Source organism: Adiantum capillus-veneris, chromosome 24 (genome assembly GCF_014529385.1).
Source record: "Adiantum capillus-veneris isolate H3 chromosome 24, ASM1452938v2, whole genome shotgun sequence".
NCBI lineage: Eukaryota > Viridiplantae > Streptophyta > Polypodiopsida > Polypodiales > Pteridaceae > Adiantum > Adiantum capillus-veneris.
Window position 1 is genome coordinate 8,981,649 of NC_140954.1, and position 23,676 is coordinate 9,005,324.

General features: G+C 40.5%; 1 protein-coding gene across 4 annotated transcripts in view; it reads right to left on the reverse strand.

The window, feature by feature from the left end:
• Positions 1-17,600: 17,600 nt before the first annotated feature.
• Positions 17,601-23,676, reverse strand: part of LOC147425913 (pentatricopeptide repeat-containing protein At2g39620-like) — a 39,750-nt gene continuing 33,674 nt past the window's right edge. For all 4 annotated transcript variants that reach the window (XM_086497948.1, XM_086497950.1, XM_086497949.1 and 1 more), the window contains one exon: positions 17,601-22,331. In XM_086497948.1, coding sequence (XP_086354074.1) covers positions 18,126-21,086 — 2,961 coding nt within the window. In that variant the 5' untranslated portion in view covers positions 21,087-22,331 and the 3' untranslated portion in view covers positions 17,601-18,125. The remainder of the gene's footprint in view (positions 22,332-23,676) is intronic.

Sequence of the window (23,676 nt, forward strand, 5' to 3'; positions counted from 1 at the left end):
TGTGTTGCTTTAATTACCCTATAGGATGTTGTCGAGGATATTTTGGTGCAGCTGTTTTAGGATGGAGTTTCCTGTATGGTGCATGCAAAGTGAGTAACTTTGAAAACCAAGGATTTAGCCGTGGCAATCAATTTGTGAAATGAAGGGTGCCTATATAAGGATTAGCTTATCTCATGTAATCTCTCTTTATGAGATATTTAATCTTTTCATATAATAACAATGACTCGGATTTCTACCATTCGGTGCAATTGTAACATTGATTATGTACATTTTTTTATTTTAGTGCTTGTATTCCTCAAGTTGTTTAATTTAAACTCCCTACTGCAATCATGCACCCCCGATGGCCAGGGGGACTCTTTCGGTTAGCTTTTGTCAAAACCGGGCAATGAGGGTATTGTACGGAGGTGGCGGGATGCCCACAATGCACGACAGCACTCGCTAAGGATGTGGGGTGCAAAAAAATGCATGTGCATAACGGTGAATGTGGGGTGCAAAAAAATGCATGTGCAACCAATTTGACCTGGCATGGCAGTGTTCCCCCGATTGTCGATAGTTTTTGTGGTGGCCATTTTGTGCACACATTGCAATAATGAAATTGTTTGAACAATATGAACAAAAAATATATATAAAGTACAAAATGATGTCAAAATATAGTAGAAAAGACAAAATTATTCTCTATTACTTTGGGAATTACACCATGGCTAGTTAGTTCATTTACGAATTACATCTGTGGGTATGGGGTGAATGGATGATCTAATTCCAAGGGTTTTTACAATTTCCTCTAGGTTTGTCACCCCTTGACCTAGGCTTAAGGCACAGTGGGAGAGGATTGACCCATGGTGCTTGCCTATAAAGGCATACAAGGCCGCTTCACAATCCACCAATATACATTTGTTAGCATTAAGGGTGAGGAAATCTTTGGTGAGGATGACACTTAAAGATTTGCACTTGAGCAGCTCCATAGTACCATGCTTGGAGAACTTTGTGTGAGCAACTCAAAGAATTGATGGTCCCAGGTGGCTCACCTAGTGCCACAAGGAGCTATCCCTACCCATGGACATGTTGCGAGAACCTTCAATTTGCATTGTGAACTTATCAACAAGATATGCATTCTAGAAAACATTTTGAAGGACTTTAACACTTGTTGTAAGGAAACATAGACAATCATTTAGGTTAACAAATGTTTACCTCAATTTCTTCATCCATTCCTTCAAGAGTTTTCCTCGTAGGGTCAACGCTAGAACGATCATCTCCACCCATAGGGATCATTGATTTCTGTGGATGGAAAGCGCTTTTCGAGATGCTTTCATAAAAGGAGACACATGATTTAATCTCCATTAGGGTACTTATCACCATTTAAAAAAAAATTTGCTCATTTTTATTAGGGAGGAAGGAGAGGCTTGATGGGAGATTTTGGTCTTCAAATTCAATTTGAAATTTGGCCATCTCTGCCTTTCCACTTGGATTCTTCATGCCCGTATAGATAGCAAGCATTGAAAGTGACTCATCTTCTATGAGTCCTAGTGTTTTAGCAATGTCATCAAGGAACAAAAATTGGCAACCCTCCACCACCACTGCATGCAAAGTGAAAATTTAGAGGTCAAGGACTTCCTCCAACACCTCATCTCCCTGTATCATCCAATCTTCCTCCTCATTGGAGTTGGGCTCTTGCAAGAGGACGAGTGCCATAGATGCCTCATTCTTCTCATCAATCTCTTCAATAATTTCATTTAAGTCCTCCACAATGTTCATAGGGGGTTTCTTGCTGATGTTTTCTTTGTGAGGACATTGCCTTTCCGCAACGTATTTTTCAACTTGTTCAAGATTTTGATTGAATTGTTCAACGTCATTGATTTGAAACGTGAATGCCTTCAACCTCGGTGTCTTTTGATACTTTGTTGCGTAATTTTGTTAGAAACTATAATTTTAAGTTAATTTGATGTTAATTTACAGTGTTTTTAAAAAAGTGACCTTGGGTATATAAGTCACTTTCTAGGTTTTTAAACTTCATTTCTCACATTCACAAGACACTAGCTCTAAGCTCTCTTGCCATCTTCTTCGCAAATGAACCCATGACAACGTCTTGTGATGCACTTCTTGCACAATTGGAAAAGGTTGGCCTTGTAGATCGAGCACATAATTTAGTCAGTGTGTTTGAGGGGACGACATGCGGGCAATTGCCAACCTACATGTAGAGGCATTCCAAACATTTCTTGATTAGATGGCGGCCATGGAATAATATGCCATAGTGTTTGAGGGATTTCTTCAAGCACCTCTACACGACCAACAAAAACCTTTTCTTTTGCTTGTTGAGCTTTGTCAACGGACTCATTGAACGGGACTAAAAGACAAGAGATGAGGATGACCTCATAGACTTGGGGATGATTCATTTCTTGGGACATGGTTTTGGTTTTACTTGTGCTTGAGGGCATTCTTATCACGGCCAACAGTAGGTGCAATAAAACAGACACAAACAATCTCACACACAGATACACACCAAATGGAGAAAGAGAGAGCTAGAGAGAGAGAGAGAGAGAGAGAGAGAGAGAGAGAGAGAGAGAGGCCAAAATAGAACTTGCATAATACCTTGTTTGTGACTTGCAAATGGAGATGATTTGAAATGATGCTATTGTAGAGCTTGTACAAAACTAATTCAATGCTTAGTGAATGCTAAACATCGTCAACACACACACACATTGTCTTAGGGTGTGGGATATCTTTTACCACCATAGCCTCTTACAATGGACACAAAATTGACAATGAAAACACACTAAAACACTTTCTCAAACAAGATCAAATGATAGAAACTTAAAATACACAAATCACCTTGAATTCACCAAACCGTATTGCACACTAAACGGATGAAGATTTGAACACCAAATATCTCCTTTGATGCACCAAGTCTCAATTTATTGATGATGGAGGAGCATATACAATAGTGGTTTTGAGATTTTGAACTCACACTCTCTCACCTATGGCTATGTATGAAACAATGTGGTGCTATTTGAGAGGGAATTCACTTTGCTTTTGTGTATACAAGTGATACTTTGGGATGTGACTTTTGGATTGTTACACATTCGAATACGGTTTTGTACGCATTTAATGACTGTGTTGGGCGTTCCAGAGAGTGATTTTAGCACGATTTTGTGCAACTTATGCTATGTATGCATTTATGGATACAACTTGAGCTAGGTATAGCTTGCAAATACCAGATTCATGGGTATACAAGTATTTCAAACAACTAGAGTTGTCCATAGAGCTACTTGTGCAGGAGTGAGCTCAGTTGCCATGCTAGTATATCTGAGATTGAGATACTCACAAAGATCATTGAGGTACTAGTCGTTACTCACAAATATGTCGTGCATCACATCATCATGGAGGCATATTTATAGGTCAACGGTTTTGTAGCAGCAACAACAGAGTCTAGTGCCTCCCATTCTCCCATTGTTAGCTTCCATCTTCTATAGGGAAAGACCATTGACAGGCTTTGCTTTGCAATATGGTATTTGAACACCAATTTCTCACCAAGTACAGAGAACTTAATTTTATCTCCATGGATAACCACCTTGGCATCCCATCCAGCTACAAGGAAGCCGTTCATCGCACTTTCCCTTTCCAAATCCACATTTTTGATGCCCTATGAACACGCTACAATTGAAAGATATACACAAACACATAAAGAGACATAAACCATGTTACCATTGCTTTGTGGGAACCATAGGTGTATTTCATTATTGCATGCACATCCGCATCAATTCTCCTTTTGGTTGTTGCTATCAAGGCACTATCTGGCTTAGGCCGCTTAGGCCATTTCAAACTTTGCAAGGTTGGTGAGTGAATTGGAGATAGATTACCATACCCATTTTGTGCATAACATCTATTTTAAATATGCATTAACCTCAATTGCATGGTAGAGCCCATGATGACTATGCATAGCCACGCTTTTCACATCCATTCACTACACAAACATGGCAATCAGCTATCATCCAAGAGGACTTCATCAAGGAGGGGGAAGGCATAGTACATCTAAATCAAGTAGATTGATTATGCGCTACATTTTTTTTTGACTTGTAATTTTTAGAATTTTCTTTTTTGATTGTGAGTATTTCAAAAATTCCCATAATTGTCCATACTACTAGAAAATAATGAGAAATAGGGACTAAATTTATACATGAGCCCTTCTGATCATGTGTAAATATGTGTGTTTCTTACCAAAAATAATTTTTTTTGCTAAAAGTGGCCATGAACTACAAAAAAGGAAAAATTCATCAAACTATTGGCCAATTGTGAGTGAGTAGATTTTTTAAAAAAAACATGATTCAAGTTTGCGATTTTTGTGTAATTTTTTAAATTTTATTTCTTAATAAAAGTCCAAAATAAATAAATAGATCGGCAAGAATACAAGAATCAAATTTTGAATTCAAAATGGCAAATATTCAAACTCAATGGAATGGACGAAAAAATTCGGGATGGATTTGAGGACATTTTTGAATGGCCTAAATATCCCGAGACTCAATCTGGAGCTACAAATAGTAAAAGGACCTACATGTGTTGGAATCTAGAATCTTGATACGAGGGTACATTACATGAACTAATGAGGCTAATGAGTAAGTTAGTATCTTGGGGCATACAAAAATCCAAAGTATGTACAACCAATAAGGCCACCAATAGGGCCATTTTCAAGCTCATCTCTATATATCACTTTGTGTGTGTGTGTGTGTGTGTGTGTGTGTGTGTGTGTGTGTGTGTGTGTGTGTGTGTGTGTGTGTGTGTGTGTGTGTGAGAGAGAGAGAGAGAGAGAGAGAGATTGAGAACCGTCATGAACGTGCTTTCCACAAGCTTCTATGCACAACATATGGCCTCTTACTCACTCTAGACATGAGGGGTAACGGGTAGTAAAAACATCATTGGGAACATGGAGCAAAGTATGTGTTTTTGGTTAGAAAACCACCTGCATTGACTAAGCCATTAAACTAAATTGGAGCAAATATGATGGTTTGAGCTTGGGTTTTATATGTCGATAGGTGTATTGGTCCAACAAAATCAATACCGCATTTTGTAAAGGCTCAAGCACCCATCATTGTTCATAAGGCAAATAATCCCCCCCCCCCCCCCCCCCCCCCCCCCCCCCCCCCCCCTTCAATTCCTCCTTTGAGACTCGAGTGGAGAGAGAACGAGCGAGAGGGAGAGGGGAAACTCTCCCCAATTCCTCCTTTGAGGCTCGAGCAGAGAAAGAACAAGCAAGAGGGAGAAGGGGAATGTGTGTGTGTGTGTGTGTGTGTGTGTGTGTGTGTGTGTGTGTGTGTGTGTGTGTGTGTGTGTGTGAGAGAGAGAGAGAGAGAGAGAGAGAGAGAGAGAGAGATTTTATTATCGTCCTCGGAGGTCAAATATGACGTATGGGACCAAAGTTACATGTGATCTAGTATGTGTATGACTGATGAGCGATGTCAATGCTCCAAAATTGTGGTGATGAGAGTCGCAATGGATAGCCCACATTGTGGCTAGGAGAGGAAAGTGTGTAGGTCTAAGTCATGGCTGAAAATGTGAGAGAAGCAAGTTTGGATGTGACCAAAAGCTGAGCACTTTGCTCCTTCCCTTTGCTCACTCTATGTAGGATATGACGAGAACTTATAGCGCTTCTTCTTTACTAATTTTAGTAAAGCACTATTTGTTGCTAGCATTTTTTCACCTTCAATAGCAAGCCAATCATGTGCTCTGCCAAGTGAAACATCTCTCTTTGCAACATCTTTTAAATGGCTATCACGGGATCAAGGTATAAAGACTCAAAGCCTAAGGTGCCCAACTTAAACCATAGGGTGTAAACTAAATTGAAATATCATATTCATAGGCATTCTTCTTTGGAAACGGGTAACTACAAAAATCCATCTTAGTAAACCTTTTCTTACATTTAATGTGAGGTCAAATTGTTTGTTTTAGGCCAAAATATAAGGCCTTGTAGGCATGGAAACATCTATTGCTATTGCACATAGCCTCTCTCTCTCTCTCTCTCTCTCTCTCTCTCTCTCAAAAAAAAAAAAAAAAAGCAGGCTCCCACAAAGGCTCAAACATATCAAATAAATAGGGACATATTACCTATGAGACTCGTTGTGATTGTACATATGTTTTTGCATTTGTAATGCCAACACCCGTGGAATGTAGGGTTAATAATGAGGAGAATGAAACATGGGAGAATGATGCACAAAGGACCAATAGAAAGAGCTTAGAAAAAAACTAAAGTCAAAGTGTATAAAGTACATTTTCATTGGCTATGGAGAAATTGGTGAAACGGGTTATCTCTTGTGGGATCCAGTTTCTCGTAGTATTATGCATAGCAATAATGTGTTATTTGATGAGGAGAAGATGCACAAAAGTTCTAATGAAGAGGTTGAGGTGAGGAAGGTTACGTTTTAGGATAGTATGCCACATGTTTGTGAAAAACGACATGAGGCTATCCATAGGCCACAAAGGTGAAGAAAGTGTGCATAGCGATCATGCTAGTAGCTTTGACCATATAGAGAGTAGTGACACTACATCGAGTGGTACTAAAACACCAATTGGATAGCCAATTACTAATGTAGAGCTTACTACATTGAGAAGGTCAACCAGAGTTTCTAGGCCATCTAAGAGGTTTTTGTTGAGCCTAATTACATTATGTTGAAAAGGGCTATGATGAGCCCTTTTGGTATGATGAGGTGATGGTACAAGATGAAAAGCTTAAGTGTGAGAGTGCTATAAAATCAGAGATGGATTCTTCAAAGAAGAATCAAACTTGGAGCTAAGTATCATTACCAAAAGGGAAGAATGATTTGCAGTGTGAATGGCTCTAGAAAATATTGGAAGTCAAAGTACAAGTTTAGCTGCCAAAGGTTTTAATCAATCTAGTTTGGTAATAACCAGCTTAAAACTCTATTGGAGGCCAAAAGGCTATTGTAAGATTTTGCATTCTTGGGTTGTCACATTCACTTCGAGATGTGCAAATGATGGATATTGTCTTGAGTTGAACACAAATTAATTTCTTTATTATTGTCTTTTGATTTATAATTCAATTTTAAGTGTGTAACAATATAAAGATTTTGGTGAATAGATAGAAGTGCAGGGAGACAATAGAGAGAGAGAGAGAGAGAGAGAGAGAGAGAGAGAGAGATTTTATTCCTGGGAAGTCAGATATGACCTATGGTACCAAGAAAACATACATGACTGGGACTCTCACTAGAGGAGTACATGGAAAACATACATGACTGGGACTCTCACTAGAGGAGTACATGGAAAATCATACTAATGTGGATACAAGAAAATTGTGGCTTATGTCACTTAGGGGGGGAAGTAGGGGAAGGTGTCTTGGGAGTTTTTGGAGCCCATAATCCTTTGATGATGGCCTTGCCATCTCGATAGATGGCCCATTTTCCGGCTACACATGCTTCTCAAACTTTTGGAGTTCTTGTTTCTTGACTTTGAGTTGGGCAGAGGTCAAGGCCTCGCTTGTCCATATTTTGGTGCCCTTGACAAATTGTGCCTCTTTAGTCTTAAAGACCAAGATGCCTTGGTTGGTGCGCTTGTCATGGTGAACCTTCTTGATTGTGTGGGGTCGAACTTTGTTGGGTGGATGGCTTGGTTAAGCTTACTTCACTAGGATTAATGTGTAGTCATCGTTCTCTCCCCACCAAGTAGATGGCAATCCGTTGATTGAGTAGATAGTGCTAGTCCTTCCCGTCGACAACGTCCTTGCATGCACTCTTCTACTTTGGAGGATACCTTGACGGTTGCTTCTTGAACTTGGGTGGCAAGGTTGTCCATGCTTGCGATGAGGGTGTGCTTGACCTGTTTTGCTTTGGCAAAAAGGTGCTCACTGTCGTCTTGCTTTGGGGACTCCAAGAAGGAGAGAGGTGTCTCAAGGGATAGATGCACCTTGAGCTCTACATTCTCGTCCTCCTTGAGCTCTCCAATTTGACAGTGAAGATGGTCAATTGGATCCACCCATAGGGTGGGCATGAAAAGACTTGTTTGCTTGATTAGAGAGAGAGAGAGAGAGAGAGAGAGAGAGAGAGAGAGAGAGCCCATGTTGCATCCCAGATTGCAATTTTCTCTTGCTCGAGGCTCTGTAAGTTTTCTCACACTCGGGGATCTGCCTTATTTCTTTGCACTTGAGGATCTGCCTTTCTCATGGGAATAGTCGCCTTGTATTTAGGGTTGACTATGGTGTTTTTACTTTGATCGAGTTGAATTGGGCAAGAGCAAACTGGGCACTACCTAGTCAAGCCTGTAGGAGAGCAAAAATCTAGGCAACAGGTAAAGCTTGTGGAAGAGAAGAGTAGCGTAGAGCACGTGGAGCACTTGAGATGAGTGTCGGGTATGGCATGGGAGAAGGGGGGCAAGGGCCGAGCTCTTGGGGGGCTCTCCTATACGAGTGCACCTCGCCCTAGGGAGGCTGGCGACAGAGAGGGAGAGGTGGATCTCTGTCTCTTGCGGCTAGGGTTTGAGAGAGAGAGAGAGAGAGAGAGAGAGAGAGAGAGAGAGAGAGAGAGGAAGGAGGAGGAGGAGGACAAGGGACAACACATGGTGCCAATAAGGCAACATCACCAACCCTCGGTGGTGGGCTAGGGTGGTGGTGGGCATGGTTGGTAAGGGGCAGCAATGGGAGGTGGTGGGATGGAAAAAAAAAAAGCTCGCTCCATAACGTCCCTCTAATCATCATCACATCATTTAACATACTCTTTTGCATCAAAAGTTAGTATAGGCCACCAAATTCCTACAACCATGATTGATCGTGCAATTATATCTCTAAAAAAGTGTCAACTATTCATGTATATGCTTGCTCCAATATAGGAAGGTGTTTAGTTTTGTTTGCACAGAGGCCAAGATGTTGATCTTGTTTACATTTATACAATTGATACCCAATTGATACATGTTTTTGGACTTCTACTTCAATTTCTCTTCAATTTCATTTGCTCTTTTTACTTTGTTGAAAATGTTCTATTTGATAGAAGTTCTACCAAATGTTTGCTCCATGATGATGTCATCATTACTTGAAATAGGATGACATGTGGAATAGGGATTATCTTTTGGTAATGCTTGCAAGATTATACATAGATTGTCACATCCCATATCATAAAAGGCCAATAGACACGTAACCACTTAGAGTCTTTCCATTGTTTGATCCCTTGCCTGATGAAGAATAGTAATTGTTTTATGAGCTTGTTTTAAATAGTCTATTTTTTCATGGGGTTCTATGCACAAAAGAAGAACTCCTTTAGGTGTTTGTTTAGACAAATGACCTACTAGTATCTGATGGATATTAGTTTGTCTAATCAACTTGAGTGTGATGGGTAAAGGAATATCTAAATCCATTTGGGCAATGTCCATAAGACTAACTATCCGATCCGACCATCTAGGTATTGATTCTAGAAATAATAGATAGGATCTGGTAGATCATTATATATTTCCTTGTCACACCATGAAAACACACTTTTTAGGATTCAAACAAATCCTATATAGCGACATTTTTCAAATAATTTCTTGAAGTGATCAAAATGATCCAATTGCAAGAAAGGAGAAATACATAGAGCATCCATATATACTTCTAAGATATCCATAAATATTTCTTAAAGGCATGGAGCAGCAAGTGCTTGGGGAATTTCTTAAAGACATGGCACATCAAGTGGTTGGGGCATTGTTCAATCAAAATGGCATAACACGATAGGCAAATATCCCCCATTTTGTAGATATAGGTAAGGCACAATTGTGTCTTAGGGTGGTTGTGTTCACATTTTTGAGATTGACACACACTCGTACTCTTCAATTTTTCTTGGGTACTATTATAACTGGAGAAATCCAATTAGTGTGCTAAATTTAATATCTAAAGTCTACCTCTTTAAGTTTATCTATCTCTTCCTTCATCTTCTTAGAAAAGTTTTCATTGTACATGTATGGTCTTTGTTTAGTAGGCTTTGCAGCTCCTCTCATTAGAATAGAGTGTTGATAGATTTTTGGATCTATCCCTTTAAGTCTTTGTACTACCAAGAAAACACATCCCTACATTCTATCACACTTTTAATAAAAATATCCTCTTCCTCTTGAGACAGATCAGTAGCTATATAATCTATGCCAAATCCGTCCAACCAAATGGCTTGAATAAGTGCTCTAGCAATGGTTTCAAAATATATGCATCATCGGGCACATCTCTTTTAAGAATACACTCGTCCCTTTATAGGCAATCGTGTCTTGAAGTTGCATACATCCACATGGGTGTATCATCTTTGAGCCATGATAGTATCTCTTTCTTACTGGAGGCCAATGGTTCAATATTCAAATCCTATATTGCTTTTCTATGTACATCTTGTAGGAATGATACACTAGACTCACCCTTCTTATTGCCCCAAATAGTGTGAGAGTATATGGCATTATTGTAAGGCCAAGGGTAGCCAAGCCGGGCAAGGCTAGATGCAAACCGAGCATGGGAGATCGACCAACCTATAAAGAAGGACGGGCCATGGCACGTTGGGTGGCGTGTATTTTTTCCCATCTCCCTTTGGTCTTATACTAGTATCAAGAGCCAGGTTGCTTCTAGGAAAGGAATTTGTGGTTGCATGCATGCAAGAGAAGAGGCCGTGGAGAACAAGATCAAGAAAAGCAAGTCACAGGAAAGCTCCCCTACATACATACATGCAGATGGGTGATCAACACCAAATCTCTCTCTCTCTCTCTCTCTCTCTCTCTCTCTCTCTCTCTCTCTCTCTCTCTCTCTCTCTCTCTCTCTCTCTCTCTCTCTCTCTCTCTCTCTCTCTAGCTCATTGATTTTTCACTATTGAGGAGAGAAAAAGATGTTGTATTAACGCAGGGTGGGGAGGAGCAGTCGGGCCAGCTCTCTATTTCTCTCTTTCTTTATTGGGTAGTTGGCCCGCGATCACTACTGCTTGGAGCCTTTGACTTCACACTAGGGTCACTTTTTTTTAGAAGGGCCTCTTACTTGGATCAAGCACCCATTCCCCCATAGGAAACTCGGACTTTGAGGACCACGGCCTCAAGACCATTGGAGGTTCCTCAAGCAATGGATTTTGAACTCATCAAGCAGTAAACTTACGAAAGAACTACAAAAGTTATATGCCTACAGATCAATAAAAGAATATTGAACCCTTCTCTATAGCAAGGCCAAGTTGTTCGCACAATCATCATCAAGCAAAAAATTTGCAAGCAATTTGCATAGATTTTCAAAAAGTCTGAAAATCTCAAAGCTTCTTGTTGTTCTTTGTGGTTGCAATTTGTTCAATTATTATGATCAAGAAAGTCCCACTTAAGAAGCTGACGACTTATAATATCTATTCCAAATGTAACGTTATTTTTGCCAAAATTTTAAAGAGATCAAGGTCGTTACCTTCAAGGCCTTTAGCATGGATTTGATTTTGGCGTCAACAAATTGATTTGAACTTGTGGCTTTGATTTGGCATGACCAATCGACATCTCTATTGTGGTTGGTCTTCTACTCTCGGTCTGTAGCTTTGCTAGGAATAAGGTATTCATTTTTCATTCCTATCCACACAATACTGTTGCACCATGGATTCAGACATAGATATGCATCATCAGTTTGATTTTGAGCATCCTATACCTAACGCATCTATTGTTGCCTCATCGCTACCAACTACTCTCATTGAAGGTGCTCGCACGATAGTAGGCATAGAGAACAGCATAGAGTTGCTTGATTTGCAAGAGTTTAGGGCATTACAGTCACGCATGTCTTCCATTGAAACAAATTTCACACGATTGAATAAAAATATCAAAAAGGTGTCTGATCTAGTAGTGCAATATTTGCATCAACATGACAAGCGACTCACAATTGAGCAATCTAGGGAGACATAAGGCATTGTGCTTGCAAGCCCTATCCCTACCATGTTGGAGCACACCTCCAATCCGGGTTCATTTTCTATTCTCGCCAAGAAAGAGGTGGATGAGATATTACCACCACCCTTTTGTGGGGAGTAGAAAGAGCGCAACAAGAATGCAATAAATATGTTTCTAAGTAAATGGGACAATATTCATGATCTGTGTCGGACTCTGGATGCAATCAAGGCACCGCAAACTAGGCTGACACTAGAAGGTAAAGCTTATAAGTGGTGGACATGAGCTTAAGAAGCATATTAAAACATAGGATCCCAAAATGCTTGAGGAAGCAATAGTGTAGGCTCATATCCATGATGATCCAGATGAAAAAATATTGCTTAGCATGCACATGCATGACACTAAAAATGCACGTGCATCTCACAGTCATAATAAGAGGAAATTTGTGGTAGCCTCATTTGATGCATCCAAAAGCCTAAGGGGCCATGCGGCCATTTATCAACTGAGAATTTTAAAAAAGCAAAAAAGGATATGCTATGTTTTAATTGTTGGGAAGTGGACATGGCAAAAAGGATTGTCCCAAGGGGAAATTTGCTACCCAAGGCAAAAAGAAAGCTATACACATGATGAAATTGCTTCTTCTAGAGTCCTTTTCTCACTACTCCAAGGTGGAAGTAACACACACTGAAGTGGTGCATGAGTACTATATTACAGCCTCTATATATGTGGCAACCGAATTTTGGTCCACACGAGCTTGTGATAATGCATGGGTTTATCAAGGGTCAAAGGGTGAGAATCGTGGTAGATGAAAATGCATCTCACAATTTTATCAGCTATAAGTTGGTGAATGTCTCAATCTATTGCAGACCCCTAGTACCCTACCGTTAAAAGGCAGCTATGATAAATGGACATGATGTTGACGTGTGGGATACACGGTAAAAGGGGTTCCCCCTTGAGATTTCAGGAGTATCATACAACCTTGGATTTTCAAGCCATGAATATGGATAGGAAAAAGGTGGTTTTGAGTTGGGAGTGGCTGCATGGGTTGGGGTCCTCATTACGTTAAAGCTATGAGCATGATAGTCTAATGTTTGAATCCAATGGTGTGTATGTGCTGCTTGTGGGAGAAAAGGATGTGCCTCCCTCACCACTTATTTGTATAGCCAAGCGTATGGAGCTCACCACTTATTCGTATAGCCAAGCTTATGAAGCTCACTTCAAACAATGAAATAGAATAAATCTTTTTGTGTTACTCCTTGTGTCATTTCTTACCCAATGTTGATAATACTTTGAGTCTAGTAGATGATCCCTCAATACCCCATTCTTCTTCTATTTCTACTTCTCTATCACCACAACAAGCAAATATTCAAAATCAATGGAAGAAATTGATCATGGAATACAAAGATGTATTCCTCAAAGATTTACCTCCTAGATTACCATTGACGCATTCTATGTAGCACGGCATAAACGTGGTTGCCGTGCATAAATGTGGTTGTAGGTACTATATCCATCAGTAAATTGCCTTACAAAACCTCAAGCAAGTAAATGTGTTCAGAATCCAAAAGTATACTTTGCCCCATCATCAACCATGTATTTAAGCAAGTAGCTGGAAAGGAAATCTATAATTTTCTTGATAGTTTCTCTAGCTACAATCAGGTGAGGATAGCACCACAAGAGCAACACACGATGGCATTTACTACTTAATAGAAAATATTTCTTATCGAGTCATACCCTTTGGACAAAACAATGCTGCAACTTTTTAAAAGCATATGTACAATGCCTTCAGGGTATACCTTTTAGATCTCCTAGAAGTGTGTGCACTCCCAAGGGCAAAAAGACTACATCACCCACCTAATATTGGACTTTATTTGATTCCACACCTATTGAATCTTTCTAGACCTAGAGAAATGCAAGTTTATGGTAAGACATGGAAAAATTCTTGGTCACATTGTATCTAAACACGGAATTACCGCCAATCTTAATAAAAACTCTATCATTTCTAATTTATCCAAGTCGGCTAGTCGACAGGATGTTCAAGTCTTCATGGGCCATTGCGGCTATTATTGGAGATTTAGTTATATGCCCTTGTATTGACTGCTAAACTCCTTTGAGTGAGTTTTGGGTTTGATTGCTTTTGGAAAGCTTAAGTCAGCATTTGTAAGGGCTCCAATTTTGAAAGCACTAAAATTGAGTAAATTATTCCATGTTCCGCATAACGGCAGGGGGCTCCAAAACAATTTGAGCCTTTTTTTGTCAATCTACATAGAAATAACTCAACTCAATCAGGCAAGCCATTACGCTTCTAAACACTCGTGCAAGCCATAGAGACACAAAAAGGTAAGGGGCTTCAAAAATGATGTGAGCAATAGAATGACTTTTGGGTCGAATTTGATTTTGAATTTCACATCCAATTTTCCGAAAGACTTCTAATTTTTGGGTGGATCAATTCGGGGCAAAAACCAGTAGGGTCTCCAAAACAATATGAGGTGAAGCTAGAGAAAAAAATTGGAAATTTTGACCAGACCAACAGCTTCAAAGGAGTCATACCTTACTAAACTATTCAAAGTGCAAAAATTAGGAGGGCGCTTTAAAACGATCTTAGGGCTCCAAAGAAATTTCAGACTCAAAAAACGACATGACAAGGGTCAAAAACCCTATTGAGGGTTTTAGGGATGCTATTCCAATCATTTACAAACTTGGGAGGTAGGAGACGAGAAGAGGGAGAAGATCTTTGTGCTTTTATGTCCCGGCTCTTGCATCCTAGTTGCCCTTACCCTCCATGAGGTGATTCTACCCATTCCCCGCACGAGAGGAAACGAGGGGAGGTAAATATTTTTAATAGACACCCCATCCTAATGGTGTAAAAGTTATACTGGCTTTGGCCATGATAAGCTATTGTTTGCATGGATGCTTGAGACCTTAGTCTCACACTATTGTGGCTTGGAGAGAGCGACATACCCCTTCTTAGAAATTTCATAAGTAGGTTTTAGTACCAAAACTCTGGCAAAAGTCTACAAAAATGCCTAATAGCTTACCTATGTGCTAACGTTAACTTTCTAACTTAACAAGTTAAAAATGGTAATGACAAGATGTGAGGCTAGTTGTGGAGCTTCTAGAGCATCAACTGCAGATGCTCCTCCAAGGCTAGGTCTCAAGGAAGGTGTTCTAGTGCAAAAAGAGCACCTAAAGCCTAAGGATCAAGAGACGCGAGAACAACCGGCAACAAAGAAGAAGTCTGAAAGGGAAAATACATAGGTGATCATCATTGAAGACTCAACTGAGACAAGAGTTGTAGTTCCTATGTTCAACCATAGAATGAATTTGTGGATAATTTTCCATGCTTGGACACACTTGCTTATGCAATTTCACTTCAGTTGATCCTTGGTCAATGCATGATCAATGCTACCTATCACAAAGTGGTCAACATTCTTCTTTCCACGTGTGTGTGTGTGTGTGTGTGTAAAATTACTAAAATATCCCTCAAATTTATGAATATTTCCAAAATACTTGTGCAATTTTAAAGTTTCCCAAAACGTCCCTCAATTTGGACAAATCTTTCCAATATGCCCTTGACTTTAATTAATTGTCCTAAAATGCCCCTTAAATATTCTTCCCAAAATACCCCAATATATTTATACTAGCATTTGTCTCCAACACAAACAGTTTGTGAGGTCCTTGATACCTTAGTAAAATAAACATCTCTCAATACATTACATCTTAGAACTTTTGATAGAAACAATTGTAATCGAGTGACTTGGCATGTTAAAATGAGGATTTTTAAGGGTCTTTTGGACACGAGATCATGATTCTCACATGCAAATGCCATATTTCTTGGTCCGATGGTTATAACTTTCCTAAAACACGTTTATAGATGTATTACAAAGAGTCAATTATGTGAAAATGGAAGCAATCTAGGGTGCAGGCTACCACAAGGAGTTTTGGACAAACTCTCACAATAATTCCCACATTGTGACTTACCTCAACATCATGAGTTTCTTGTGAGTGGGAGGCACGACATACCTAGCTAGGTACGAGTGGCGGCAGCGGATCGCCGGCCCCCGGACATTGTGACTTACCTCAACATCATGAGCTTCTGTGAGGGAGGCACGGCATACCTAGCTAGGTACGATTGGGGGTAGGGACCGCTGGCCAATCGTGCCTAGCTAGATATGCCGTGCCTCCCTCACAGAAGCTCATGATGTTATGCGTTGTATGAAAAACACTAAAAAAGACTCCGTTTTCCTACATGAGAAAATTTCTAGATCTTCTTGTGCATACAAAGTAGAAAATATCTCAAACTCAACATTTTGAGGAGGCATTCTCTGATTGGCGCTCCAAAATGAAGGCCAGCTTTCTTGTTAAGAGCAACCTCATGGTGACTGTACCACGCACTGAGTGTTCTATAGGTACATTGTAGAGTTGATGCATGACTTATGTATGGTGTTGCAGCAGAGCCTAAGCAAACTTTGTGTTGTAATGATGCATGGAGTTACAGTGAGCGAGAGGAGAGCCAGATATATTGTATGGAGATGATTGAGCACATTGAGGGAAGGTCAATTCGCCCTCGGTTCATCGCCTGCTCGGAAGGGAAGTGCCAGTCAGATGAGATAGACTCGAGGAAACGTACAAGCTTCCATTGTTGATGGTGAATGTGCTCTGTATGATGGTCTGTAATATCCTAAATGTATGGTGGCAGCAAGAGATCTTGCCATGAGTCTCATTCACGTGCTGAAGAGGGACCACAAGGGTAGGCTGCCACTACCGAGTCTATGTTCTCCACGCAATAAAGAATGGTAATCTGTCATAAATGCTCACGGCCCTACTGATCAAGAAATTTACAACAAAAGAATAAGGAGTCTCTTGCTGAGAATGGTAATTTCTTTTATGATCACTTCTATGTTCTCACCTTAACCTTATAGGCGACGGGGTATTGTATCTAAGTTTACCCTACAGTACCATAGAAGTGGAGATTTCTCGCTATCAAGTGAGAGCCACGAGTGTAAGATTTTCTGTGCAATCCAAAAATATTTTAAGCCTATCTTACAAGCTAACAAAGTGGAATAGCTACTATATTCCTATGCTTGTGATTATTGACTTTTTCAGTGAATGACATGCAGCGTTATCAAAAACCATGTTTTCGATAAGTGCTTAGCAACAAAAAGTATTATCGAGTTAGTGGGTGAGGTTGATTTAAAAACACAGAATGGCACTTGCAAAGTGCAGCCAAACATTAATGCCTGCGAGTATGCGGTGGCCCCCGACATTCTATAATTGTACTATAACCGTTGGCATTGTGTAATTAAAAAGTCTAGCCCACGGATAAAAACAAGAAGCTTTTCTGACAATCCCTAGAAAATATCGATGTATGGTTGCAGACGAACTTCTAATTATTTTGAAGGTGCAGCAAAATCAGACAGCTGAAGTTCATGGCTCAATTAGCTTTCAAGTCCATGGTGCTAAGGGATACTATGTATTCCTACATGATCCAAAGTATATGCTTTACTTCTTTTCTCATGCTTTCAGTTCCCACAAGAAGAAAGTTAAGCAGTGCTACATCCAATCAGAGATCACCAAGCATTGTTCCATTGGTTTCAACTTAGACGATGTAACATTTGCAAGCCCTCACTTGCAAAATAATAGCAAGTTTAATAGTAGAAAAGCGTGTATAAAACATGCGTCACTTGCAAAGGGAATGCCACACATTAGAAGGACACAATCGATTGCATACAAAATGGAAGAATTGCTAAAACCATAGAAAATGGATGCAAAAATTTTATGTGCAAAATATTTATATACAAAAGAGAAGAAACATCAAAAAATCTTTGGGCTCTTTCTAGGAGTTGAATGCCTGGAACTCTTTCTTGGAGTGGCAAGCTCTTCCTTTACCTCTTATCTTGAGCGACAAACTCCTCTTCCCTCTCCTTGGCCTTCTCTTTTGTGGTTCCTCTCCTATTCTCTTCTCGGCCTTCGTTGCTTGCCAACTTCTTCTTGTCAAGGTAAATAATGTTAGCAAAACTTATGCAAGTCAAAAACTTTCCAAACATTTAAAGGGGCATCTCTAAATCAGCCTGTGATGTATAGCACACTAGAATAACATCATCAAACTCTGGAAACTCTGCAAAGTAGCATATTGCTGAGGAAATAAGATAACTTGATTGGCTGGTTAAAGATTTCTGGCACAGAAACTCCCATCTTGCCTTGGTAGCAAGACATGTAGCCCATAAAGATGCACATTTGCATAGTACCCCATCCGTGTTGTGAGAGCTAGATTCACAGCTCCATGCCCTCAAAAATTCTCAGGAATCTTGATTTGCAATAAGAATATTGGACATTAGAACATACCCTGTTAAGTTCCACCTGTCTGCCCTGATCAGGTTCTCAAACGCACGTTTCCCAAACTCCAAATTCTTCGACAACGCACATGCTCCCAAAAGAGCAGCCCATACAGCAGGGCTTGGAGAAGATGACAATCTACCAGCCAATTCTTCGGCTTCGCTTAGCAGACCCGCACGGCCAAGCACATCAACCATGCAAGCGTGGTGCTCTATTGTTGAGTTGAGGGAGTATCTGCTGATCATCAAATCATAGTAGTAATAGCTCTCAGGGACCAACCCAGCATGACTGCATGCAGTCAAAAGAACTACAAAAGTAATCCCATTTGGCTTTACACCTTCATGTTGCATCTTTAGAAAGCTCTGATGCACTAATTCCTGGTGGCCATGATCTGCAAGCCCGCCGATGATTGCATTCCATGATACAACATCCTTCATACTCAACTTTTCAAACATGTCCACTGCAATTTTCAAACAGCCACACTTGCAATACATATCAATTAGAGTATTAGCAATCATCAGTTCTGAGCCCATATTAGCCCTGTCTATATCTTCATGGACACGTTTACCATGGTCAAGAGCTGCTAAGCTAGCACATGCTTTCAAAACACAGACGTAAGTGATCTCATTTGGGTTTATACCCTTTTTCTCCATCTCATGAAAAAAATGTATTGCTTTTTTCTCATTGCCGTTCTCAACTAGACCTGCCATAAGAGTAGACCAAGTGATAACAGTCTTGTCGGGAAGATCCTCAAAGGTTTTGCATGCTTCATCAGGTCTACCACATTTGGAATACATGTCGATCAAGCTGTTACCAACATGCTTATCAAAATTATATCCTTGCTTTGTGACGTCAATGTGGACTAGGATGCCCCCCTTCAGAGCAGCCTGACTGGTACATGCTTTCAAAACACACACAAGCGTAACCTCATTCGGTGCCACACCATGGCCTTTCATAGCATCTAAAACGCTGCCCGCTTCATGCAAACACCCACACTCAGAATACCCTGCAATCAAGGCAGACCATGATACCACACTACGTACTGGAAGCCTCTCAAAAATATAAAGAGCACTACCAAAATGTTGGCATTTTGCATACAAGTCAACCAGAGCATTCTGCAGTATAAGATCTGAATCAAAACCCTTCTTAACAATCATACTATGAGTCCATGCTCCTTGGTCCCATGCAGCTATACTTGAGCAGGCCTTCAGCATGCAAGCAAAGCTGACTTCATTGGGTTGAGTGCCACATTCCATCATCTTCTCAAAAACATCAACTGCTCTTTCCCCATGACCTTGGTCAGAATAGCCCGCGAGTAATAAATTGAAGGAGCCCACATTATGTATTGGCAAACCATAGAAAACCTTGTGAGCGTCCTGGTAACTTGCAGACTTCAAGTACATGTCACATAAGGTGCTTTCTATTGCAAAGTCACCATCCAATCCTTCAAGAACAATATCAGCATGGATTTGTTTGCCCAGAGAAGGTAAATATAAGTTGACACAGGCTTTTAAGATGCATAAAACTAAAATTTTGTCAGGTTTTGTGCCTTCTGCTCGCATGTTCTGATAAAGCTCAAGTCCTCCTTCCTCAGATCCATGTTGAACATAGCCTGAGATGATTGCACACCATAACACCACATCCCACTTCGGCACTTTGTCAAAAAGAAGCCGTGCAGCATCCAGTTTTCCACATTTAGCATACATATCAATCAAAGTACTTCCTACACAGTAGTCCACATCCATGCCTTTACAGGTAAGTTCAGTATGAACTAACTCCCCCTCCTTCAAATTTCCAGCAAGGGCACATGCCTTCAGTATCGACAAAAAGGTAATTTCATTTGATTGTCCTTGATCCTGTTCCATTTTTTTGAACAGTAAGATTGATTCTTCTGCATCTGCCTGATCAACATACCCAGTGATCATTGCATTCCAAGACACGGCATCCTTCTTCGGCATCATGTCAAAGACTTTGCGTGCATCATTGATACGTTGAAACTGGACATACATATCAATCACTGTATTTGCAGTGAACATATCTCCTTCAAAGCCCCTTTCTACAATTTGAGTGTGAACAAGCTCACCTTCACTCACAGCGTCAATGGTTGCACAAGCTTTTAGTAATGACACAAGAGTGATTAGGTTAGGTTCTGTGCCCTCTTTTCGCATTTTCTCATGAAGCTTTAAAGCGTCTACTCCACAGCCTTGCTGCATAAATCCTGCTATCATTGCACACCATGTCACCACATCTCTCTCTCCCAGCTTTTCAAACACGTCATGTGCCTCTTGCAGGCTACCACACTTTGCATACATATCTACCAAGGCACTTCCAACAAAAAGATCTGCCTCTAGATCCTCTTTTAAAGCATCACTATGAATCACCATACCTTCCTGCAATGCCATTAGGCAAATGCAAGCTTTAAGAGCTGCGACTGTAGTATGAGATGTGGTTCTGACAGCTAATGCCTTCATTTGGTCATACAACATCAATGCTTGTTCTGGCTTGCCACCCTTAGCATGAACAGAAATAATGGCAGTCCAGGCATAGGCTGTCTTTTCCGCCATGTTGTGAAATAGGTTCAATGCTTCCCCTAGTGTTCCACATGAGGCAAACACATGGATAAATTGGCAACTAAGCTTTGATGACAGATGTGTTTCGTATTTCAAGAATGTGGCATGCAGCTGCCTGGCAACCAACAAATGGTTTTCTCTGGCACAGTTCTGCAGAAGGAAAACTGCAGCAGCTTGTGGAATGTGGACACCCTGTTTACCAAGAGAGTCCAGAGCCTGTAATGCCTCTTGCACAAGTCCCTGCTTGCAAAGACTAAGCAAGCCTTGAAAAGTCTCACCTGCATGTGAGTACATTGCAGAAAGTGCACCCTCATAGTGCCCCTTTCCCGTACAGATGGAGACACCCTGGCACATTTATACTCAGGTTGACAAGGTACAAACATTCTCCCAAGTTTGGCATAAGCAATCAATATCTACTACCTCAAATGACCATGATCTTAATAAATAATGCATTGAAGTACTATCGATTCTTCAAATATCCTTGTCAAATGTATAAATAAACCCCTTCACCGCTCATCACCAAGGTCGCCTGCACATTGTTCACAACAGCAGAGCCGAAAGGGTGTTGTTGGGACTCGACTTCAACATTTGGCTTTGGTCCTGAGGCTGATGGACCCTTTGGAAAATGTTTACCCTCAATGCACAATATCAAAACCCATGATTAAAAAACAAATACAAATCTTTGCAGGAGAAAAGCACACAGATAATCAGCATCAATGCCAATTTGAGGTCAGAAACAGGTCAGCACCAAATATAGCTCAAAGAGATAAATTATTCTGATGGTCTGATGCTAAAGATACTTCACAAGACCAAATCTTATTAACATCATCTATTATAACATGCCCCTCAATGTATGAACCCCAAAACATTGCAGCTTGCCCTATTGATGTTTCTGACATACAAGGTTTTGAATTGAAAACTGCAATGTAGCGATTCCAATATGACAAAGGGAGATTTGAAGCCGCATCTACATTATCAGAAAAGTTTGCTTTTGTTCTTTGATTTCTTAAATGCTTTACCAGTCAGAAAACTAACATTAGACCTTGCTTAGTTAGCTTCTCATCCAATATTCCCAGCTATAAGAGGAGGGATAAACTTTGAAAATTTGCTTTAGTTGCCTACGAACGAAAATTCACATGCACAGAAACAGATTGAAGATATCATCACATCACTCTTGAGTCTGAAAAATTAATTTATGATGGCTACAACTCCAAAACTCATGAAGAAACGTCCCAGTCATTCAGAAAAAAGACTGGTTATTACCATCCAGCCCACCGAAAGTTAAAAATGGTCTATTGAAAATCAGCTAACCCAGATTTAGAAGGTGTTGGAGTAACCCTTGAGGCGTATTTAATGACAAACATAGACTTCTTCCATAACCCAGCTTCCAAAATTTTGTCTTGGCTTGTCAGGCTATGAGCATTATGATTAATATTGAGGTTAAATAACAGAGATTTGCAGAATTATGTGACATCCTGAAAAGCAATCAGCAGTTCTAACTGCTTGAATAACAGGCTACCTTCCTTTGTTAACTGACCGGCTCGTAATCGACCCAGCTCTTACAGCCAAAAACCTTGCGAAAAGACTTTGATCCTGGTCCTGCTAACAAGAAAAGTGTCAATGCCTAAACAACAAATTTGGCAATAAAACAATAAAAAAGCCTCATCCTTCATTGGTGCCTATCCACTCTAAGAAGTGAGAAAGAAACAAAGAAAGAAGAATAAATTAACGTATCTTATAGGCCGAAATGGCCATGAGACCAGAACGAGGTAAAAGTGATGCCGATATCTCTCATCATAAAGTGCTACTTCGATAAGCACGCAATGATGGTGAGGCAGCTATAAGCGAGGTCTTCGTGGTCATAGACATCTCGGTCTGCAAATGGCAATGGCCCTATCCAATGTTACTCCTCTAGAGACAGGGTGAGTCAGTGGTGAATGAGGATGCAAACTTGTTGGAGCTGTACTACTAGCGCTAGAAATGTCTACAAGTGCTGCACAGGGCTCATTGCTCTCTTGTCCCTCAAGACTTCTCTCTAGAACCGGCAAACCTACAATCAAAAGAGCCCAAGTTACCTCTGATTCTCAAAGCACATGATCCGGTGCAATGGTCCAAACCCTACACGAAAAAGGCAATGGTACCTCCCTCGAATCTCATTTTAAACAATACAACGGCCTATGTAGTACTCTTCTAACTCCACCTTCTGAATGATACATCTTGCTATCCGATCTTTTGTGTTATACCTTCATAACTACCTGTCTCCAATCTCAGATTGCTGAGGAGGTACGCATCTAGCCAATACCACCTCTGATAAAATGTGAGAGGTGTTTCCATGTATGGGGTGTGGCCCAAGTATGATAAACCCATGGAGAGGTGTGGAGAAAATGCCTTTGGTAGTGCACCATTATTGTGCCGACTAGTTGTGAGGGCCTGATCCATGTCCGCTCTATGTCTAATTTCACAATATCCATCCGAATGACCCGGTTCCAATCTTTGTGACTAAAGGAAAGAGGAGTAAAGGATGTAATCAAAAGCAGGAAGTGCATTGATATTGAGGCCGTGTAAAGCCATTCAGGTTCTGAGTGCACATCTGGGCAAACCGACATGGGGTGTGTCCCCTTCATCAGCAAGTTTCTTACTGATGAGGGGAACACCCAATGTTGGTAATCGGGGATAGAATAGTTCCCACATTCTCTGAAGAATTAGTAACTACTCGAAATAGTGCCTCATTGACCATTGGTGTGGCCCCCATCTCGGCCCTCACGATCTCATGCGGTATTGATGGCTTACATCAAATCATGCGCCAGAAACTATACATGTGCACATCGTCTCTCAAGTGCACCCAAAGCTGCAAAACTGGGTGCAAGTCCGGTCCTTGCTGCCTGCCTCCTAGAAAACCACAGCCCTTTGAAAGAGCCCCCATACATTGGATCGTGAATACTCA